The sequence below is a fragment of the Lathamus discolor genome, chromosome 11, assembly GCF_037157495.1.
Source record: "Lathamus discolor isolate bLatDis1 chromosome 11, bLatDis1.hap1, whole genome shotgun sequence".
In the NCBI taxonomy this organism is placed as follows: Eukaryota; Metazoa; Chordata; class Aves; order Psittaciformes; family Psittacidae; genus Lathamus; species Lathamus discolor.
Genome location: NC_088894.1, coordinates 755,242 through 772,950, shown reverse-complemented (window position 1 = coordinate 772,950; position 17,709 = coordinate 755,242). Strand labels below are relative to the sequence as shown.

At 61.0% G+C, this 17,709-nt stretch overlaps 1 protein-coding gene across 2 annotated transcripts in view; it reads right to left on the bottom strand.

Moving 5' to 3' along the window:
• Nucleotides 1-17,709, bottom strand: part of NOL4L (nucleolar protein 4 like) — a 57,568-nt gene that overhangs the window by 10,407 nt on the left and 29,452 nt on the right. For both annotated transcript variants that reach the window (XM_065691862.1, XM_065691863.1), the window contains exon 5: nucleotides 7,742-7,883. In XM_065691862.1, the coding sequence (XP_065547934.1) occupies nucleotides 7,742-7,883 (142 nt within the window). The remainder of the gene's footprint in view (nucleotides 1-7,741; nucleotides 7,884-17,709) is intronic.

The window sequence follows — 17,709 nt, the reverse complement described above, 5'->3', positions numbered from 1 at the left end:
GGTGCCCTGAGCATCCCCAACCTGCTCTGGGCATCCCTGCATTGCTCTGAGCATCCTCAACCTCCTCTGAGCATCCCCTCTGTGCTCTTGTCCATCCACCCGCAGCCCCAAGCTCTGCCCCAGTCCCTGCAGCTCCCAGCCCCATTGCAGTGCCAGTCCCACATCAGCAGGATGCTGGGGATGAGATCTGGACCCCCGACTTCTCAAGATCTCAGCCTTTCTTCTGTGTTGCACAAAACTCACACAAATCAGGTTTCTACCTGACCCTGCTGCATTTACTGATACTGGGTTTGCTACAGCCAAAAGATACAGGTAACAAAGAAGATGTCTCTCTCTGTCCAGGTGGAATAAGAAAATGAAATAGGAATCTAAAGTAAGGGACCAGCACCTACTAAAAGAACAGTTCAACCCAAGGATGAATAAACAACGAGGTCTGCAAACCCACTCGCTCCAGGTAATTGTCTTACTTCTACAGTTTTACAGCACACAAAGTGATGGATTAATTCAGTCCTGTGTGAGCAGGGAAATGACCACAGATCCACGCTGCCGAGGTCCTTGGGTCTGAACGGAAATGGCCTCAGCAATCTGAGAGCGCCGGTGTGCTCTGCCTGGTGCTGATGGGATGATGCCAGTGCTGCTGCTGCTCCCCAGGCAGCTTCACTGGGGTATCCAGCCCCACACCAGCAAGGCAGGACCAGGAGAGAGGGAGCAGGAGCCCTCCTGCTTTGGGTGCCAGGTTTGGGCTCCTGCCCTGCTGATGGCAGCATTGGCCACGCTCCCAGAGGATCCCATCGCAGTAAAACCCACCCAGCTCCTGAGTCCCAAACCCACGGCCGGAGCAGGGCTCCGGAGCAGCGGGGCGCGAGGCCAGGCTGTGCAGCCATCACTGTGTTCATTAGCAACCAGCACGAGCCCGGTGAGCTCCCTGCTCGCGGCTGGAGCTTGGCTGCACGAGGAGCCCCTCTAATGAGGATAATTGGGAGCCCCCCTGCTCCACCCCCGCGCCCTAATTGAAGCAGATGGAACTGTAAAAACAATGTCACTTCCCAACCGGTTTGATCTTTGCCTTGGAAAACGGAGCATTTCGTCCTTCCTTCTAATCCCCTCCATCGGCTGGATGCAGAGGAGACCCCGGCACCGCGTGGGGGATGCTGGTGAGGCTGCAGAGCCCAATGGAGGCTGCCTGGTCCCGAGGCCCCGAGCGCTGCCCTCGCAGGCATAGTGTGGAGGCCAGTCCATGGCCGGGTGAGCAGCGAGGCCGGGAGGAGGCCACGGGGACACCACATCTGCATCAGCCTCAGCATCTCCCCAGCATCCCCTCGGCATCCCCGGCGTGCCCGGCCCCAAGAGCAAGAAGCAAAATGGCTTCTTGGTCGGCGGCGCCGGGGAGGAGGGGATCAGTCACTTATTAAATGAATTAATCAGGGCTCAGCGTTTTCATTTGGAAGAGGCCGCGGGATTATCCTCGATTTCTGTGGTGCTGGATCTGAGGGGATCAGGAGGGGAAGGGGCGATTCCCAACACCTGCTCCCCGGGTGGTTTTCACGGCGGGGAAGTGGTTGGGTTTAACGGGCGAAGGCCACGGCCCGGCTCTCCAAAGGCAGGGTTCAAGATGAATGGGGCAAATTGTTCCTCCTCCTGTCACATCTCCAGAGCGGACACAAAACCTCTTTTGACTCGCAAACAATGAGCTTGTGTAAGAGCCCGCGGCCCACGGGAGCCTCGCCGCAGCCCCGCACCACGCGGTGGGCCGGGGGCCGCCCGCTCCTGCCCGCGCCCTGCCAGGGTGGGACCCCCTGCCCAGCACCGCCACGGCACCTCTTGGCCATTGCCAGCGCATCCTTGGGTGCTGCAGCCACCACCGGCTCCCACCATGGACCACCGCGGAGACACCAGCTCTGCATGGCCTGCCCATGGCCAGCGGGGTGATGGCAGAGGCTGCTGCTCCCACCTGAGAGCCCCCATCACAACCAGGAGGATCCTGCCCTGTTTCCAGCCCACGGCAGCACCGGCACGGGCTGGAGCATCCCACCGCCGCCCGCCTGCAACAACAGCCAGGAAGATGAAAAGTGCCATAAATTATTCACTCACAAAAGAGACGAGAAAGGGGAAGCAGGGGAGGAGGAAAGCCTGCGAGGAAGGGACACTTAATACAAATTGGAGAGACCGAGTGGGAATGGGGGCCCCGCGGGGGGCCCGGCTGGGCGGCAGCGCTGCATTCAGTGTGAGTGAGCAGCACCCCGGGGCTCCTGCACCCACAGCCGGCAGTGAGCAGGACGGGCCCTGGCTGTGCCGGGGCACCGCTCACAGGGCTGGAGCACGGAGCCCGTTCCCCCTAGCCCGTGGCCTCCAAGAGGCAGTCGGAAAGCAGCAGCAATGCTGCCGGGGGCCGCGGGGCGGTGGGGCTGGGCAGTGTCCTGTTCAGACGCTCTATTTCCTGTCTTCCCTCGTTAGTGCAAACCTCTTTATGTCCCAGACACAGCGCCCACCCTCCGCGCTCCCTCCCCGGCTCCCTGCCTTCGCCCAGCGCCCGGGACCAGGCAGACATCTGGCCCCGCAGGACACAATGTGCGTGCTCGGCCGGACAAGGCAGCGCTGTGCGGCCGCCCTCCCTCCTCGCCATCAGCGGTGCCCCCCGGCGCCGTCTCCCCCCAGCGCCGCTGCCCAGCCCGAGGGAGCAGCAGCAGCTCCCGCCGGCCCCGGGACCTCCCCACAGCCCCGCGGGGGACCCCTTCCCCCGCAGCAGAGCGCATCCGCTCCGGCCGCACAAACAGCCCGGCCACAAACACGCGGTCGCTCGGCTGCCCCTGTCCTCCTGCCCCCCGTCCCTCCCTGCACCGCTCCTGTGGCCACCTCGCTGCTCCAGGGGTGCTCGAGCCTCGGTGAGGAAGGACAAGGTGCAGAGCAAGCCCCTCCTTGTGCCACCGCCGTCGGCAGCCACCCGGATCCTGCCGCAGGGAGGGGACCGGCCACAGCCCCGCGCTGCCCGGGCACTGCCTCTCCCCACGCCAAGCAAACGGGTTTGGTGGCTTTGGGCAGGATGCACACGGGGCTGGTGCCTGCAGCACGGACCTGCCACCAGGGAGACCCTGCTGCCCACCCCGTCCTTCGGGCAGGGCAGAGCGGTTCTGTCCCCAAGCCACTGGGCTCTGCACCCCTCCCAGGCAAGGGACACGCTGTGGGGCTCACCCTGCTCTCTGCTTTAGATGGGGTGCTTCATCTGGGGAGGAAGGTGGGGGCACAGGCACCAGCTGCCCGGTGATCCTCTCTGCCCCAGACTGAGGAAGAGCCCCCCCAAAGCACGAGGCAAGGGGGAGCCCAAGCCCTGCTCCGTGTGAGAGACACCACATCCCTGCAGCGCCCGTGCTGCACCCCTCACCCGGCGCCAAGGGGAGGGTGTTTATCACCGGCCAAGGCCTTTGCTCGGGAGGAGCAGATGTGCCCCTGAAGAGGCGGCGGGGAATGGAGCCACCAGCCGAGTGCAGAGGCAAGGCAAGGACGCGCCTGCTGCCTTGTGTGGGGACAGCGCAGTGGGGGGGCACCCGCGGAGAGGAGAAATACAGAACTAAGGAAAACAAGATAAGGTCACACGTAGCTGTTGTAAGGCCTGGACGCTGGTCCGTGACTTGTCTGGGCTCTGAGCCGGGGGGTCTGCGAAATCCAGTGGTGGTGGCAGAAGCCCTGAAGCTCTGCGGAACAGGGAGGATTCTGCAGCCTGGGTGAAGCAGGGGATGTGCAGCACATCATGAGCATCTCACCAAGTAACGGGGCTGCGACCCAGAGCTGCAGGACGTGAGCCATGCCAGAGAGAGAGGACGATGCTGGGGATGGTTCCGTGCTGTCCCTGTGTCCCCAGGGCAGGGCGTGATGTGTTCTACCTGCTCCTGGGGCAGCATCCTCAGAATGCCTGCCTGTGTGTCCTTGAGGTCCCTCCTTGGAGCGTTCCTGAGGGACATCCCCAGCACTCTGAGCCTTCCCAAGCAGCTGCCCCAAGGGATGCCCCCGAGGAGCGTGTGCCTGCACGGTTAAGTAGGTTAAGAAAGTCCTTTCTCCAAGGTCTGGATTAGCCACTGCTGCTGCAGGCAGAAGGGCTCAGCAGGACGCTGCCAGTCAAGTGAGGGCTGCACGCAGGAACTCAGCTGGAAGGAACCTGTCCCAACATGGTGCCATGCAGCAATCCCATGCCCCCCATGCAGGGAAAGCAGATCTTACACCCAGGAGCTTACCCAGCTCTTTAGAAGGATGGGGCAGAATGGGCTGAGAGCAGCAACCCCTGACCAGGGGCTGAGCACCGCTCCTGGGTGATGGAGCTGGAGGCATGGCCAGGGATGAGGCAAGATGTATCCTATCAGCAGGACCAACGCTCAGTGGGGAGCGGCACAGGACACCTCCAGGGACAGTGACAGGCACAGGGGACAGCGAGATGGAGCACACTCAGTGTTCAGCTGCTCGGACTGCGTGCTGGCTCCTGCAGACGTGGCCGTCCAGGATGTCCTGCACAATAGCTCCACTTGAGCAGCAAAGGGCTCGTGTTGATCTTGCTGTCGCTTTGGGCAGCCGCCGGCTTCCTGCGGGCCTGGGCGCTGTGAGCAACATCCGATGGGGAAGGGATGTTGCAGGAGCTTCACGTTTTCCGTGCTGGGCCACAGGGCAAGTAACAAAGGAAAATGGAAGGAGCGAGCGTGTGCTCAGAGCTAGCCGGTGGGTCCTGCATCCCGCCATGCACCCCCCATCCCAGCGGGAACCTGGCTCTGCTGCCGGTGCTCTCCAATGGTGCCATCTCTGTCCCTTAACCACCGAAGCCATTAGGTCTAATCCGCTCTCCCTGCTGCTCCAAGGGCTGAGGCTGGTTGCAGTGTGGCTATCACAGGCCAAAGCTTATGAACAAGGGGACAGACCAAGGTATTAAGGTATTGGCTTCCATTCTAGCTGCTTTTCAGCTCTGAAGATTCAGCAGGTACCTGTGTCTCAAAGCATGGGGTGATGGTTCCCTGCTCTCCTGCCTCTCCGGATTTCACACCACTCTGCTCACATGCCATAGGAGAGCACTGGCTCCTCCTCTGAAAGACCTGGAGTTGGTGCCTCGGTACTTTAAACAAGACCTTTTTAACAAGCCTGTCAGACGATCCCGCTCCCCTACAGGGCAGCTCTTCATTAAAACTTTATACTTTGTACCGTGTCTTACACTGCAGACACACTCCAAGCATCCCACCCGTCAGGCAGCAGCAGGCAGCAGCAATTTAGTAACTCAAGAGGATTTCCAGAGGTTGGAGAGTACCGAGTCCTGATCCAAAGGAGGTGATGTGTGAGCCCTCCACAGCGCTGGGCTGCCTGGAGCTGAGCCTGGCTGCAGGGGAGGCTCAGGGCTCGCTGCCTCAGCCGGTGGAAGGAGGCCGGGGCTCTGTGGGGCTGCTGCGGGGCACAGTGGGCAGCCGAGAGCAGGAGCTGCGGACACACGTCCTGGTCTGGCAGGGAGCACGTTGACCACTGCGCAGGGCACCTCGGCCAGTTGGGCTCCACGGAGCACACAGAGCCCACAGGCTGGTTTAGATGATTTCCTTGGGGAAGTCTTGCACGTGCATGGCCTTTAAGCCAGTGTGAACCCAGTAAAACACATTTGTGTCCAGAAAAAAGGAGCTTTTATGGGCTGAGAGAAAAGGAAACCGAAGAGCGCTCGACACTTTGATTCATGCGCATTCCCTTCCCGTGCCAGTAATGTGCCTTCCTCCTGCAATGTGCTCCTCTGCGACGTGCTCCTCTCCTCTCACCGCCCGCTGCCCTCCTGGGTTGCTCCATTGCTCTTCCCTTCTCAGCCACGTGTGCTTCAGTCCTGGGGGGGAGGCTTTGGCAGCAGGACAGGCACGAGGCCTCTCACCCCAGCAGCACTTGCCTGTATGCTCCAGTGCGGGACATGGACATTCACCACAGTGACAGAACCTCTCTTCAGTCCCTCCTGAAGTAGGTAGGACGGCCTGATGGAAGTCCCAGTCCCTGGTTTCTTCTTGATGGATCTTGTCAGTAACCCTGGGCTTGCCTTGCTTGCTCTTCACCTCCATCACTTCTGGTCTTCCAAAGCCCACCCAGTTAAGCTGCTGCCACCCCTGGGGACAGCCTGGGACACTGGCACTCCTCACGCAAAGCAAGGGACTATTCCTGCTTTGTTGCTCACCACTGAACCTTACAGGAGAAATTAAAGGAGCCAAGAAGGGCCCCGAAGAGGACACCGGCTTCTGAAGAGAAACCACAGGGCAGGAGAAATTGGAAGCATTTCCTATGAGGGCAGAGAGAAGGGATTGAGAGAACATCTTCAGTTGCCTAAATACGCAAGTCCCTTATAAAATTACTGTCCTGTCGAAGAACAGTGCTCAGCAGAGGGATGAAAACTGTGTCATCGTAGATGGTAAATGAGACTTGGGAATTCGGTGGTCAGGGATAAGCCACAAGCCTGAAGCGTCCTAATGGGAGAACGGTGAAGTTCAGGGGGACGTTGAGACCAGCCAGGCCGTGGGTACGAGATGAGGCAGCTCTCGCTCGGGGCAGAGGCTGCAGCCTGGTCACCAAGAGCCAAGCGCAGCTGATGTGGGCGGCTGGGCTCCCACCAGAGCCCCCTTCCTCCTGCCCCGGGCACGGCCCCACGGCGGGGCCCTCACAAGCAGAAGTGCCCCTGGGTGCAGCGCAGGCAGGTTTCACATCCCCCCGAGGCCGCCTGGCTCCGGGGCTGCTGCTAAAACCAGCAGCTTCTCCAAACTGCAGCTCTGCCGTAGGCTGAAGGGCCACGAGGCGCCGGGCTGAGCAGAGCAGTGCCCCTGCTGTCCCTGCTGCCCCATCGCTGGCCACACAAGCAGCCAAAAGCCACCCCAGGGAGACCGGACAGCACAGAAGCCCTTTATGTCCCCTGGGGTGGTTTTCCAGTCCCCGATCTTAAAGCAGCACTGACCCAGCCCCGGTTGTCCCTCAGCTCCTCCGCTCCCTTCCCGTTCTCTCAGCAGCCCCAGGCTGGGGACAATGAGGGATTCAACCTCTTGAGCAGAAGCCGGTAACAGCCCAAGCACCGAATCCTTCCAAGCATCACAGAGGTGAACCCTGACCCCAACTCGTACTTCTACCATTTATTTACTCGCTCTTTTACTTTCAACTAGCATGTTTCCCAGGAGCAACACTCCACCTCTCGTCACCAGACACTGCCTCCCACCCAGCCCACATGTGCCCCCTTCTCTCCTTCCAACCGCCTGCCCTGAGAGAGGACACACGCACATCCGCACCGCGCTCCCATCACTGTTGGCTATGGCAGATCACACACTTCTTGCCTGGGGGATCCAAGACATTGTCTAAGGAGCAGCTTTCCAAGCACAGAAAGCTGTGACCTGCACTGTGCAGCCTTGGCATCTTTCCTGCTGCAGGTCAGCTCCCACAGCCCAGGACTAACAGGGTCCTCCTCATCACACCCAGGGAACTACAGCCTGATGCCTTAGGAGGGGATTTGGTGACCTTTCTGGAGGAGCTGGGAGCCGGCTCCTGCACAAGGACCATCAGCTCAGAGCTGGAGAGGGCCCTGGCTGAGCAGGAACCCAGGGGCTAAATGGGAAGGACTGGGAGTCGGCACTGCTTCGAAGCCTGCAGGGATATGAAATCCATCCTGCAGGTGGGACACCTGATCAGAAAGGACTGGTTAATGTTTAATAGGCCACAAAGCATCCTGCAGCGGAGGCGCAGCGCGCTGCCCGCTCGCCCCGGCACTCACCGTCCTCATGGCCGGGCAGGTTCTGCGGGCTGCGCATGCTCTCGTCCTGGCTGGGGCTCAGGCTGGAGTTCAGGTGCTGGTCAGCTGAGATCCATGTGGAGTCGTTCATATCAAAGTCCTCGCTGCTCACCGATGTCTCATCCTGGAGGCAAGCAGGAAAGGGTTAACAAACCGAGCTGATTTCATCCTCCCTTCTCTGCCTTTAACATCTCCTCACCCAGCTCCTTCCTAACACCAACGTGTTGGGCAGCTCCTGCCCCCAGGATCACTCACTGGCCCCTCAGCGCTCCCCATGGCCACACAGCCCTTCCCCGAGGTGGCTGGGACGGGCTCTGCTTCCTGCCTGAAGACGTGCCTGAGCAATGGCACTGTCTCTAATTGAGGACAATTAGAAAGAGCTCGCATCCTGTAGGAGCGGATGGCTGAGCCCTGGAGTTTACCCTTTAATCTCCCTCCACCCAGCTTGGTGCTGGTGAGGCAGCGGCGTGTGGGAACTGAGGATAAGGGCAACTCCATTGAAACGGCTTCATAAAACACCTCGGACTTTTCTGAGATCACATCAGCGGCTGCAACGGGAATTCCCAGAGGATTGGCACCGGCAGGGAGCGGCAAATGGGGCAGGTCCAGAGAGCAGCACCCATCCCCATAGACCTGCACTGCCCAATGCTGCAGAGGAGAGACAGCCCCAGCACCAAGAGGCTGCTCCTCCAGCCCTCTCCAAAGGGATATCGCCTCTGTATCCACACCACAATGACAACACACACCTTGGGAAGCAGCTGGGGGAGTGAGGTCCCTGGCGAGGCAAGGACACCCAGCCTGGAGCAGCGCCTGCTCCCCGGCAGCATAGATGACATTCCTCTCTCCCACTCCTGCAGCTGAAAGGACATTTTCTCTCTCCCTCTCTCCCTCCTCGCTAACCTTTACAGTACTTCGAGACACAGCCCTTGGATTGCTTCCAGCGCCGGAAAGGTCAGCCACAGGATTTCAAAACCATCATCAGAAAGGCAGCACTGAGCTCCTGAATGAGAGGAGGGGCCGCAGGACCTCCCCGGCCTGAGCTCCGAACACGCAGCTCGGGAGGAAGCAGCGACGTGCTCCCGAATGAGCACGGTCCTGCTGCTGATCCCTTTATCCGCCTTCCTCTCCTCGCTCCCCTCCCACAGCAGCGACCGCATCCCAAGCCCTGGGGTGCAGGGGAGCACCAAAAACGTTTCCAGAGCCGCTTTCAACTGCGCTTCCCTTTGATTGAAGCATTTCAAAGGCTTGTAAAGTCTCTGCTCTTCTAATTCCTCTTCCCTCCCCCTGGTCCTGAGATAAAATCCAATCTCCGCTCCCTTTCCGTGTAAGAGGCAACTGGCAAGTGCCCCTCCAGCCTCCGCCTGTGCCTCACAAAGAGTGCCCCGGCCGCCCGCCGCTGCCTGCCAGCTCTTATTGTGAACCAACAAACGTGTTTAAAAGCCAGGTTTGCGCCTCGCCTCCCGCTCCCCGTCCCTGAAGACATCTGCAGGCTCCCGGCTCGCACCCGCCCCCAGCCCGCTCCCTCCATGTGCCTCCCGGGGAGCTTCCTGGAATTTACGGCTTGGGAAGCCCCGCACGCAGCAGCGGATGGAGGGAGAGGCGGGCGGACGGGGCTCGGCCGCCCCATGGGTGCCCACCAAGGCAATGGGGACACCCACACCCAGCCCTGTGCCCAGGGCGAGCAGGGCAGGAGCGGGGGTGGGAACCGCGGTGTCCCCAGCTCAGCACAGCACCGGTGCCGCCGCAGCCACGAAGCGACCCTGGCTCTCCAGAAACTCCATCTTGCACAGAGAGGAGCAGAGCTGCAAAGGTCTCCCCGTTGCACACTATAAATAGTCTCTTTATTGTAAGCATTTGCAGGGAGGCAGCCACCCTAATATCTGGCCTTCTTCACAAGGCTTACCCAAGATTACTGTCAGAGCTTAAGAGACAAATGCAAATGCCAAGGTCCTTGCTGCCCACAGGCTCTCACCTGTCCGAGGAGGAGGAGCTCTGGAGCAACCTGTGATGTTTTCAGGAAGCGCCCGGCTCGGGCACAGAGTCTGCAGGGCTCAGTTACAGCCTCAGCACCCCGAGCAGAGCCTGGGAGGCACCCAGGTCTCCATGCGCTCAGGAATGGTGGCAGTGACAGGAAGGCCACCTCACATGCACGCACTGTGCTAAGCGCTTCATAAAGGTGCATCCTCCTCTCGAGGTACAACAACATTCGCCCACTGTTAGAAATCCTGTGCCTATCAAACCACAAACTGGTAAGCAATAAATGACTCAAGTCAAACACGGCTGTTGCACGTACACCGGTCCAGGACCCAGCCACCAGCAGAGAGAGGAGGTGGTTACTGTGGGACCCTGCCGGGCGGCCCCATCCCCACATCCCCACTGTCACCCCTACTTCCCAGCCAGAGTTTTCCATTTTCCAGCACTAATACCCTCAGCCAGACCACCAACAGAACAAAGCTCCCAGCAGCACCCAGCTCCCGCAGCACAGCCCATCCCAAGGGGATGCTGAGCAACCCTGCAGGCAGTGGGTGAACCCTTCCAGCAGCAGGGAACAGCCAGAGCCAGCAGTGGGAACTGCTGGAGAGGTTCTGCTGCCTGCAGGCTTGGGGCAGCACCCACAGCTCTGCCCATGCCATGGTGCTCCAGGAGCTCCTCACACCTTTGTGCCTCTTCCCTAAAGCAAGAGAAAGGCCCTGACCTCGAGCACAGCTCAGTGGGACACGAGGCCACCAGCAAGCTCCCTCCTCGGGACACACCTTGGAGACCAAAGGCTCAGCACTTGGACCTCCTCATGTCCCCGTCATGCCAGGACAATCGCAAGGACCTGAGGCCCCAGCAGTGACACCCAGAGCCCCAGCTCTGCAGCCACGGCCCAGGAGCACCACTCATGTCCCAGCATCAAAATATGGGACACCAGAGTGGGATCAACATCTCTGGCTGGGTGGGCAGCTCTCAGTTTCCCCTGGATGCCAACACCCTGGCTGAAGGCTGAGCCTCAAAGCGCTTCCACCATCCAGCCAAACAAGGAAGCGTTTCTCAACAGCAGCAACAGCTCTGACTCGGAGCAATACGGTAAATCTAATCTACCCTTCCACCCTCTTTTGGCTTGCAAGTCAGGCAGCTCATTCTTTTCCTCTCTGAGTTCTCAGGAGAATTCTCTCTGCTAATTTCTTCTTTCCTGTAAACAAACTTCAAATGAAACTTTCATTAGAAAACAGAACGCAATCCATTACCAGCACCAGGCTCGGGACCCGCCGCCTTTTGCCCGCTTCCACAGCACTCGTGGCAGGGATGGAAGTGACAGCGGCCGCCCCAATGGGCCAGCCCGGAGCTGAACCCCAAACCCCAGCCCTGCCGCTGCCGCCCTGCTCCTTCCTGCCTCCCCAGCTCTCCGGAGAGCTCTCCTCACCCCGCAGCACGGTCCCATCGCTTTGTTTCCAGCGTCCACGGGACTGAGCGATCAAGGGTCAGCAGCGTGCGTGCGGCTCCTCTTCTGCGAGGGGAAGTCGGATCCTGCTGGTGCATTCACAGGCCACACCCAAGCGTTGGAGCAGGGCTCCCGGCTCCGCACAGGGTTTGGAAAACAACGTCCCTGCTCCTCTCCTTATCTGCAGCCCAACACTGGCAGCTGCTCTGCAGGCACCCGCAGGGGCCGGTGCGTTCTCCGTGGCCGTGGCACGAGCAGGACTCACACTCCGTGGGTCTGTCCCACTCCCCACTCCCCGGCCTTCGAGCACCGTGGGCAGGCGTCTGCTCAGCCTCAACTTCCCTCCGAGCCAGGAAAGGGTGATTGTTCCTATTGCAGAGCTGCCAACCCTGGCTCCCCACAGCCACCCCGCCTGCTTCACGCACACAGAGCATCACTGGCACATCCAGGACCACCAGCAGGACCTCCTGACTCCGGGGCTGTCATTGCCAGGCAGGGTTTCTTCTCCAGTGGCTCCTGCCTGGAGAACAAGCTCCTGTCGTGCAGCTGGATCAGGGCAGGGGGAAGTGACTCCCAGAAGCACAGCTCGTAGACGGATGCGAGGCTATCGGTAACCTGCTTATTTTACAGCAGGCTCAGTTTCTCGGGGACTGCCTTGCAAGCCTCTCTCCAGTCATTTACATGCTGTGCCTCACAGTACTCCAGGCTCCGCACCTCAGGACCGTTTGTTTTCTCTCTTTGAGCCCTTTAATTTTAAAACGTGTCCTTTCACGCCACAGCCTGCTATTCCAATGGGATTTCCTTCCACGGAGCGGGAACGGCGGCTGTGTGCGTGCAACCCCCCCAGCACACAGCCACGCTCCACCAGAAGCTGCCGTGTTTTTAGAGTCAACAAAAGGCAACACGAGCGTGCCAGCCCCGGCGCTGCTCCGGTGCTGTGCCCGTGCCCACCGGCCCTGCCCGGCACAGGCACCCCCAGACCTGCAGAGCACCCCGCGGCGCTGGGGGCCGAGCTCGCAGGAAGGCAGCCTCATCCCTGCCTCAGCCGCTGTTTAAAGCCAGCCCTCTGAGCATGCCAAGAAGGTATTGAACCAGATTTGACCCTAACTTAACCAGTTCAGCGCAGAGAAAGGCTTACTAATGGAAGATAAACCACTCCAGGTCAAAGATTGATGCTGCAGCCACAAATACCGGGGTGGTCATTGCTTCAAAGAGCCCGAGGAGCCTTTAAAAGCACACGGTGTTGGGTGGCTGAGGCGAGCGGTGCCGGCGCTGCTGCTCCTGTGTGCAGAGCACACCCCGAGCAGAACATCCCAGCGCTCTTTGTCAGGTCACTTACATCCCTATTTACCGAAATCCCTGCTCATTTCTACAGGACGCGGCAAAACCGAGTATTTGGTAGGTCCCCCAAACGGGCAAAAGAGTCCATGTAAAAGGCGAGCGGCGAATGGAAGAGGAAGGGGAGACCATCACCCCCCCGTCCCCCTTCCCCGAGGTGTCCCACTGCCCAAACAGAGGGTGCAGGGCAGGGGGTGCCTCCCCGCCGCTGCCCCACGCTCCTGCTGTTCAGCGGGAAGGTGCTGAACCCGGGGCCGCCGGACCGGGGGCACCGAGAGCCCCGGCCCCGTGTCCACCCCTTGCTCCCGGAGCCCCGTCCCCGCCTCCCAGGCACCTGCACTCGCCCCGGCCGGGCCGGTGCTTGCTCTCCCGCTCGAGGCGGGGGGGGTGTCCTGGCACCCACGGACCGCCAGGTGTTAAAGGGCACTTCGCTCTTGCAGGGGCACCGGGAGGCGGGTACCGGGGGTGCCCCGCTTTGGAGAGGCTCGAGCGGGGCAGCCCTGCGGGCTGAGCGCCCGGGGGTCCCCCCGCCGCCGGCGGGTCCCGCGGTGGGACGCGGTTCCTACGCGTGTCTCCCCGCAGCAGCAGCAGCGGCAGCACCGAGGTGCCGGTGCCGGTGCCGGTCCCGTCCCGTCCCCCGCCCGCAGGTAAATAAATACACCGCGATGGAGCCCTGCCCGCCGGGAGCGCGGAGCGGGGCTGGCGCACGGGGCTCAGCGACCGGCGGGGATTGACACGTAAGTAGGGCTTTACCTCCCGGGAGGCGGCTATTTCCAGCACAATCCCCGCCCGGGGCCGGGGCCGGGGCCGGGGCCGGGGCCGGGCGGGCGGCGATGGCGGCGCGGGGCCGGTGCCCGGGAATTGATGGGGCCGGGGCGCTCCCGCCGCCTCCTCCCACTTTCTTCTTCTGCGCTTTTGTGCTCTTCCGGGGAAGGGGGAGCGGCGCCGGGAAGGACGCGCCCCCCCCTCCCCTTCCCCTCCCCTTCCCCCGCCGCCGCCGGGCGACCCGCAACTTCCCGGGGACGCGGCGCGGCCGCTCCCCCCGGAGTTGGGGCCGGGCCCCGGCGCCGCCCCCCCGCCCCCCCCTCCCCGCCCCGCCCCGCATCTCCCCCCCCCCACCCCCCCCATCCTCCGCCCCGGGGGGCCCCGGGGCCGGAGCCCCGCGGGCGGGCGCGTACCTGGAGCGGGGCGCGGGGCCTGCCGGCCTGCGCCAGCCCGGCGGCGCGGCGGGAGCGCGGGGCGGAGGGGCGGAGGGAGGGGGCCCGGGCTGGCGGCGCTCCGGAGAGGCTGACAACCAGCTGCTGCCCGGGGAGAGGGGCCGGCGCTGCGGAGCGCGTCACTCCCGGCTCCCGGGGGGGGGGAGAGGCGGAGGGGGGCGAGCGGGGCCCGGCCGCGGGCGGAGGAGGCGGGGGAAGGGGAGCGGGGCGCGGGGGGCGGGCGCACCGGGCGGGGGGCGCGGGGAGCCGCGCCTGGAAGAGCACATTGTGGAGAGCCGGGGAGGGCCCTTCCTCCGGGAGGAAGAGACAATGTCCAGGGCCGGGCGCCTGCTGGAGAGCCGCGAGAATGCACGGCCGGAGGCTCGGAGCGGCGCGGCACGGATCGGTACGCGCGGCGCGGCCACACGCACGGGCATCCTGCGCTCCGCACGGCCCGCGGGGGTGCAGCCCACCCGCGGACCCGCTGCACGCCCGGCCCCGGCAGCGCGGTACCGGACGACGAGTGTCAGCCCCGCGGGAGCCCCCCGGCCCCGGCTCGGTGGGTACCGCGGAGCCCGGGCCCCGCCGCCGCTGAATCCTTTTGTCTCAGCCGGTTCTCCCGTGCTCGGTGGCAGCGGTGGAGGACCCTGCCCCGCCTGAACGGGGGGAGCTCGGCTGGTGGGGAACGTGGCTGCACCTCGGGCACCATGTCCCGGATCCCGCGAGGGATGGGGATGCCCCAGCTCTGGGCAAGCAGCCGTGGGGTCTCCGTGTACCCCAGGACGGTACCGGCTCCCGAGCAGGACCCCGAGGGCAACGGGTCAGTGACCTCCAACCGGCTGGGGATCCCACCATGGGCACCAGCGTCTTGATGTGCAGCAGCCTCTCAATGGGCACCAGCATCTCAATAGGTGCTGGTACCTCGGTGTCCGCCTCCCCAGCCCATCTCATCTCTTGTTCAATGCTTATGAAGGAGATTTTTAGGGAATAAAGCAAGTGTAAGGGACTGAGCGGCGGAGCTTGCAGCAGAGCCTGTGCCAGAGCTGGTGCCAGAGCTGAGGATGGGAACTGCCACATTGGTGTTTACGGCTTGTTAGTGCGGGTGTCCGATTATGATGTTATCTGCTCCCATTAACCACTTCCCTGCCAGGGAAAACGTGCAAGGGAGGAGGGGCTGCTCGGGAAGATCCGAAGCCAGAGGTGAACATGGGGATCGCTCGCTATTGTGTTTCCATGTTTCCATCTCCTCCCGGCTGCTCTATGGAGCCAGAGGTTGAAGGGCGAGAGCAGAGCCCCGGGATCTCCCGCAGGAAGCCCCAGCGTGGGGCCTGCTCTATGCTCACTTCCAGCTCAATGGCTGCTGCTCCTCCCTGGAGCTAAAATAAAATCCTGACCATTTAAGGTGAACAGGAGACTTGTGGACCTCGGTGGAGCGGGCTTTTAACCCCTTCCCATTGCTGGGCTTTGTTTCCCTTTGGCTTCGAGCTTGATCGACCAAAAAGCCATTTAGGAGAGTGCATCCCCCTGGGAGCAAGGCTGGGACATGGACTGGCTGGGGTGCGAGCCTGAAGCACAGCCACTATCCTGTGCTGCCTCACCATGTGGACACTCTTATTTTATACTAAGTGCCTTTGTGGGAGTTAAGTTAATCCACTTTGGAAATGGATTAACCTAAATTTCACATCGGGGAAACTTGGTGCTGAGCAGCCGCATCCACACGGGATGCAAGGGAGGAACGCACTGGGCAGTTGCTGCGGGGCAGGAGCTGGTCCTGGTGCCCGGAGGGGTCCTGACCTTTTGAGGGGGTCGCCACTGCTATAAGTGGGGTCACAAGCCCCACAGAAACACGATTGTTGGTGCCCAGGCTCAGGGTCACAAGGGTGGCAGAGTCAGAGATGGGGCTCACCAGTGGGAGCCTCCAGGAGCAGCCAGGGAGCACTGGGAATGCCAGACATGAAGCTCCCTTCCAGAGGGTGCTTTTCAGATTCAAATTATCGAGGGGGAAATAGCTGGTAATTGAATACAGAATTGGAACCAATACTTTATCCAGTTGTCAGGAACAGAGGAAAGTGCCCTCCGAGATCACACGTTAAAAATCCCGCACCACAACAAACCGGTACACTACTGTTATGATACTATATATAAAACACGTCAAATATATTACAAGTCACTTCCTTCCCTCTCCCCTCACGTGTTCATCACTTCTCATCCCTGCCAACCCCTTCACTCAGACACAGACCTGCCCATACAGAAATCTGGGGCTCCCTGTCAGACTTTGCTCCCGTCGGATGCCACCGGAGCAGCGGGTCCAGGATGAGCCGTGCCCAGGCTGAGCAGCCCTGGCACCATGCAGCCTGCCTGTACCAGGCAGTGACACGTCCAAGGGCACTGCTTATGCTGCCCTGACCTCATATGCTGTCATTTCCTAAGGCAAAGCTCCGCAAGAATACCAGGGCTGCTGTCAAAGCCAGGAATAAACGACTTTTAAGGCACTGCAGGAGCTTAATTGAATAGTGGTGCTGTTGCCGAGTGTGGGCACAGGGATCTAGTGGTGAGAGCATGGGACTGCAGGACGGCAGGATCTGGCCATCACGCCACAGGAGTCACTGACTCATGGGCGACCTTGTGCAAGTCACTTGATGTTCTTGTGCCTCTGGAAAGTAGGTTAAATAACAAATGGGAGCTCCTGCACTGGGTCCTCTGTGACCATCAAACCCCACCGGGTAATGAGCAGTAAAATGCGAATCTCGCAGGGACAAGGCAAGTAGTGAAAGCGGGGAGAGAGGGACGGCACCGAAGGAAGGCCCCGGTTGCATGGCACGAGGGGGATGAGCAGCTTTTATCACCATGTTTTAACTCATCTGCCAACCGGAGCAGAGTGGGGGACAAGAAGGAGAGTGAAGATTTGGGGAACTTTATCACAGAGCAGGTTTGTGGTGGGCTGAGGGCCCTATTCCCACTTCATCTTGGGCGCTCCTTCTGTACAAGCAGTTGCTGTCAGCACCTGGCATAGGCACAAATAAAAGGGCTTTTTCCCCCAGGAGCTAAGCCCAAGAGATGGAGAGGAAATACAGCTCCATGCTCCACAGGGAGCACCCGCCACTGCCAAGTGAAGGAGCAGGAAAGAAGTTTCTGTGGATGGACTTTGCCTTCCTCTGGGGTGCAGGGAATGGGTGTTTGAAGGGACAGGTCAAATATCCCCTAACGTTGCTTGCCAAAGCCTGAACCCGCAGCATCAGCAGGAATGTCTGCATGGCCCTTATACCACAGCAACCCTCACACCTCAGCTCTCCACACCTAACCCAGAATCGAGTCAGCATCAACAGAACCACCACTAACCCCATTTCAGCCATTCCCAAGCCACACCACGTGTGTCAGAATCCATCTTTGTGAGCAAATCAGACTCCTGGGAGCTACCCAGGCTCCCTCTGCGCACCCAGGGCTCACCACGTGGGTCCGGGGGGTGTGAGGCTGGGTGAGGTGTGAGCCTGCCTGCGCAGGCTGAACAGCAGCGGGAACAAAAGCGAGCACGGGAGTCAAGGTTAAGAAGCTGAACCACAGCTTCATCGTCTGCAATAACGGAAATCATTAATACCAGCTCGCTCGCAGCGCAGCTCCATCCACGCTCTCGAGGAGCTTTATTAGCGAGCGAGACCTCAGGAGCCTCTCTAAGGTATTCTGCCCTTTTTAAAGGGAGAAGGCAATTAAGGAACAGCCATTTGTGTGACTTGATCAAAGTCAACCCACAGCACGTGAGCACCCGAGCTCGGGATGCGACGTGAAACCTCCCCCTGCAAAGCTGGCCACAAGTGTGGGACAAATTTAACTGGATCCATGAGACTATTCCATGGATTCCACCCCGAGGTCCTTCCTTTTTCCCCTGGGAATGTGTCCCAGCCCCACTTTACAGGACCTGAACCAAACCTTTGTTCCTAGTTCGGCTGGGAAGAGCTGCCTCTGATGCTGTCACCGCCCAGGGCACAGGCAGCATC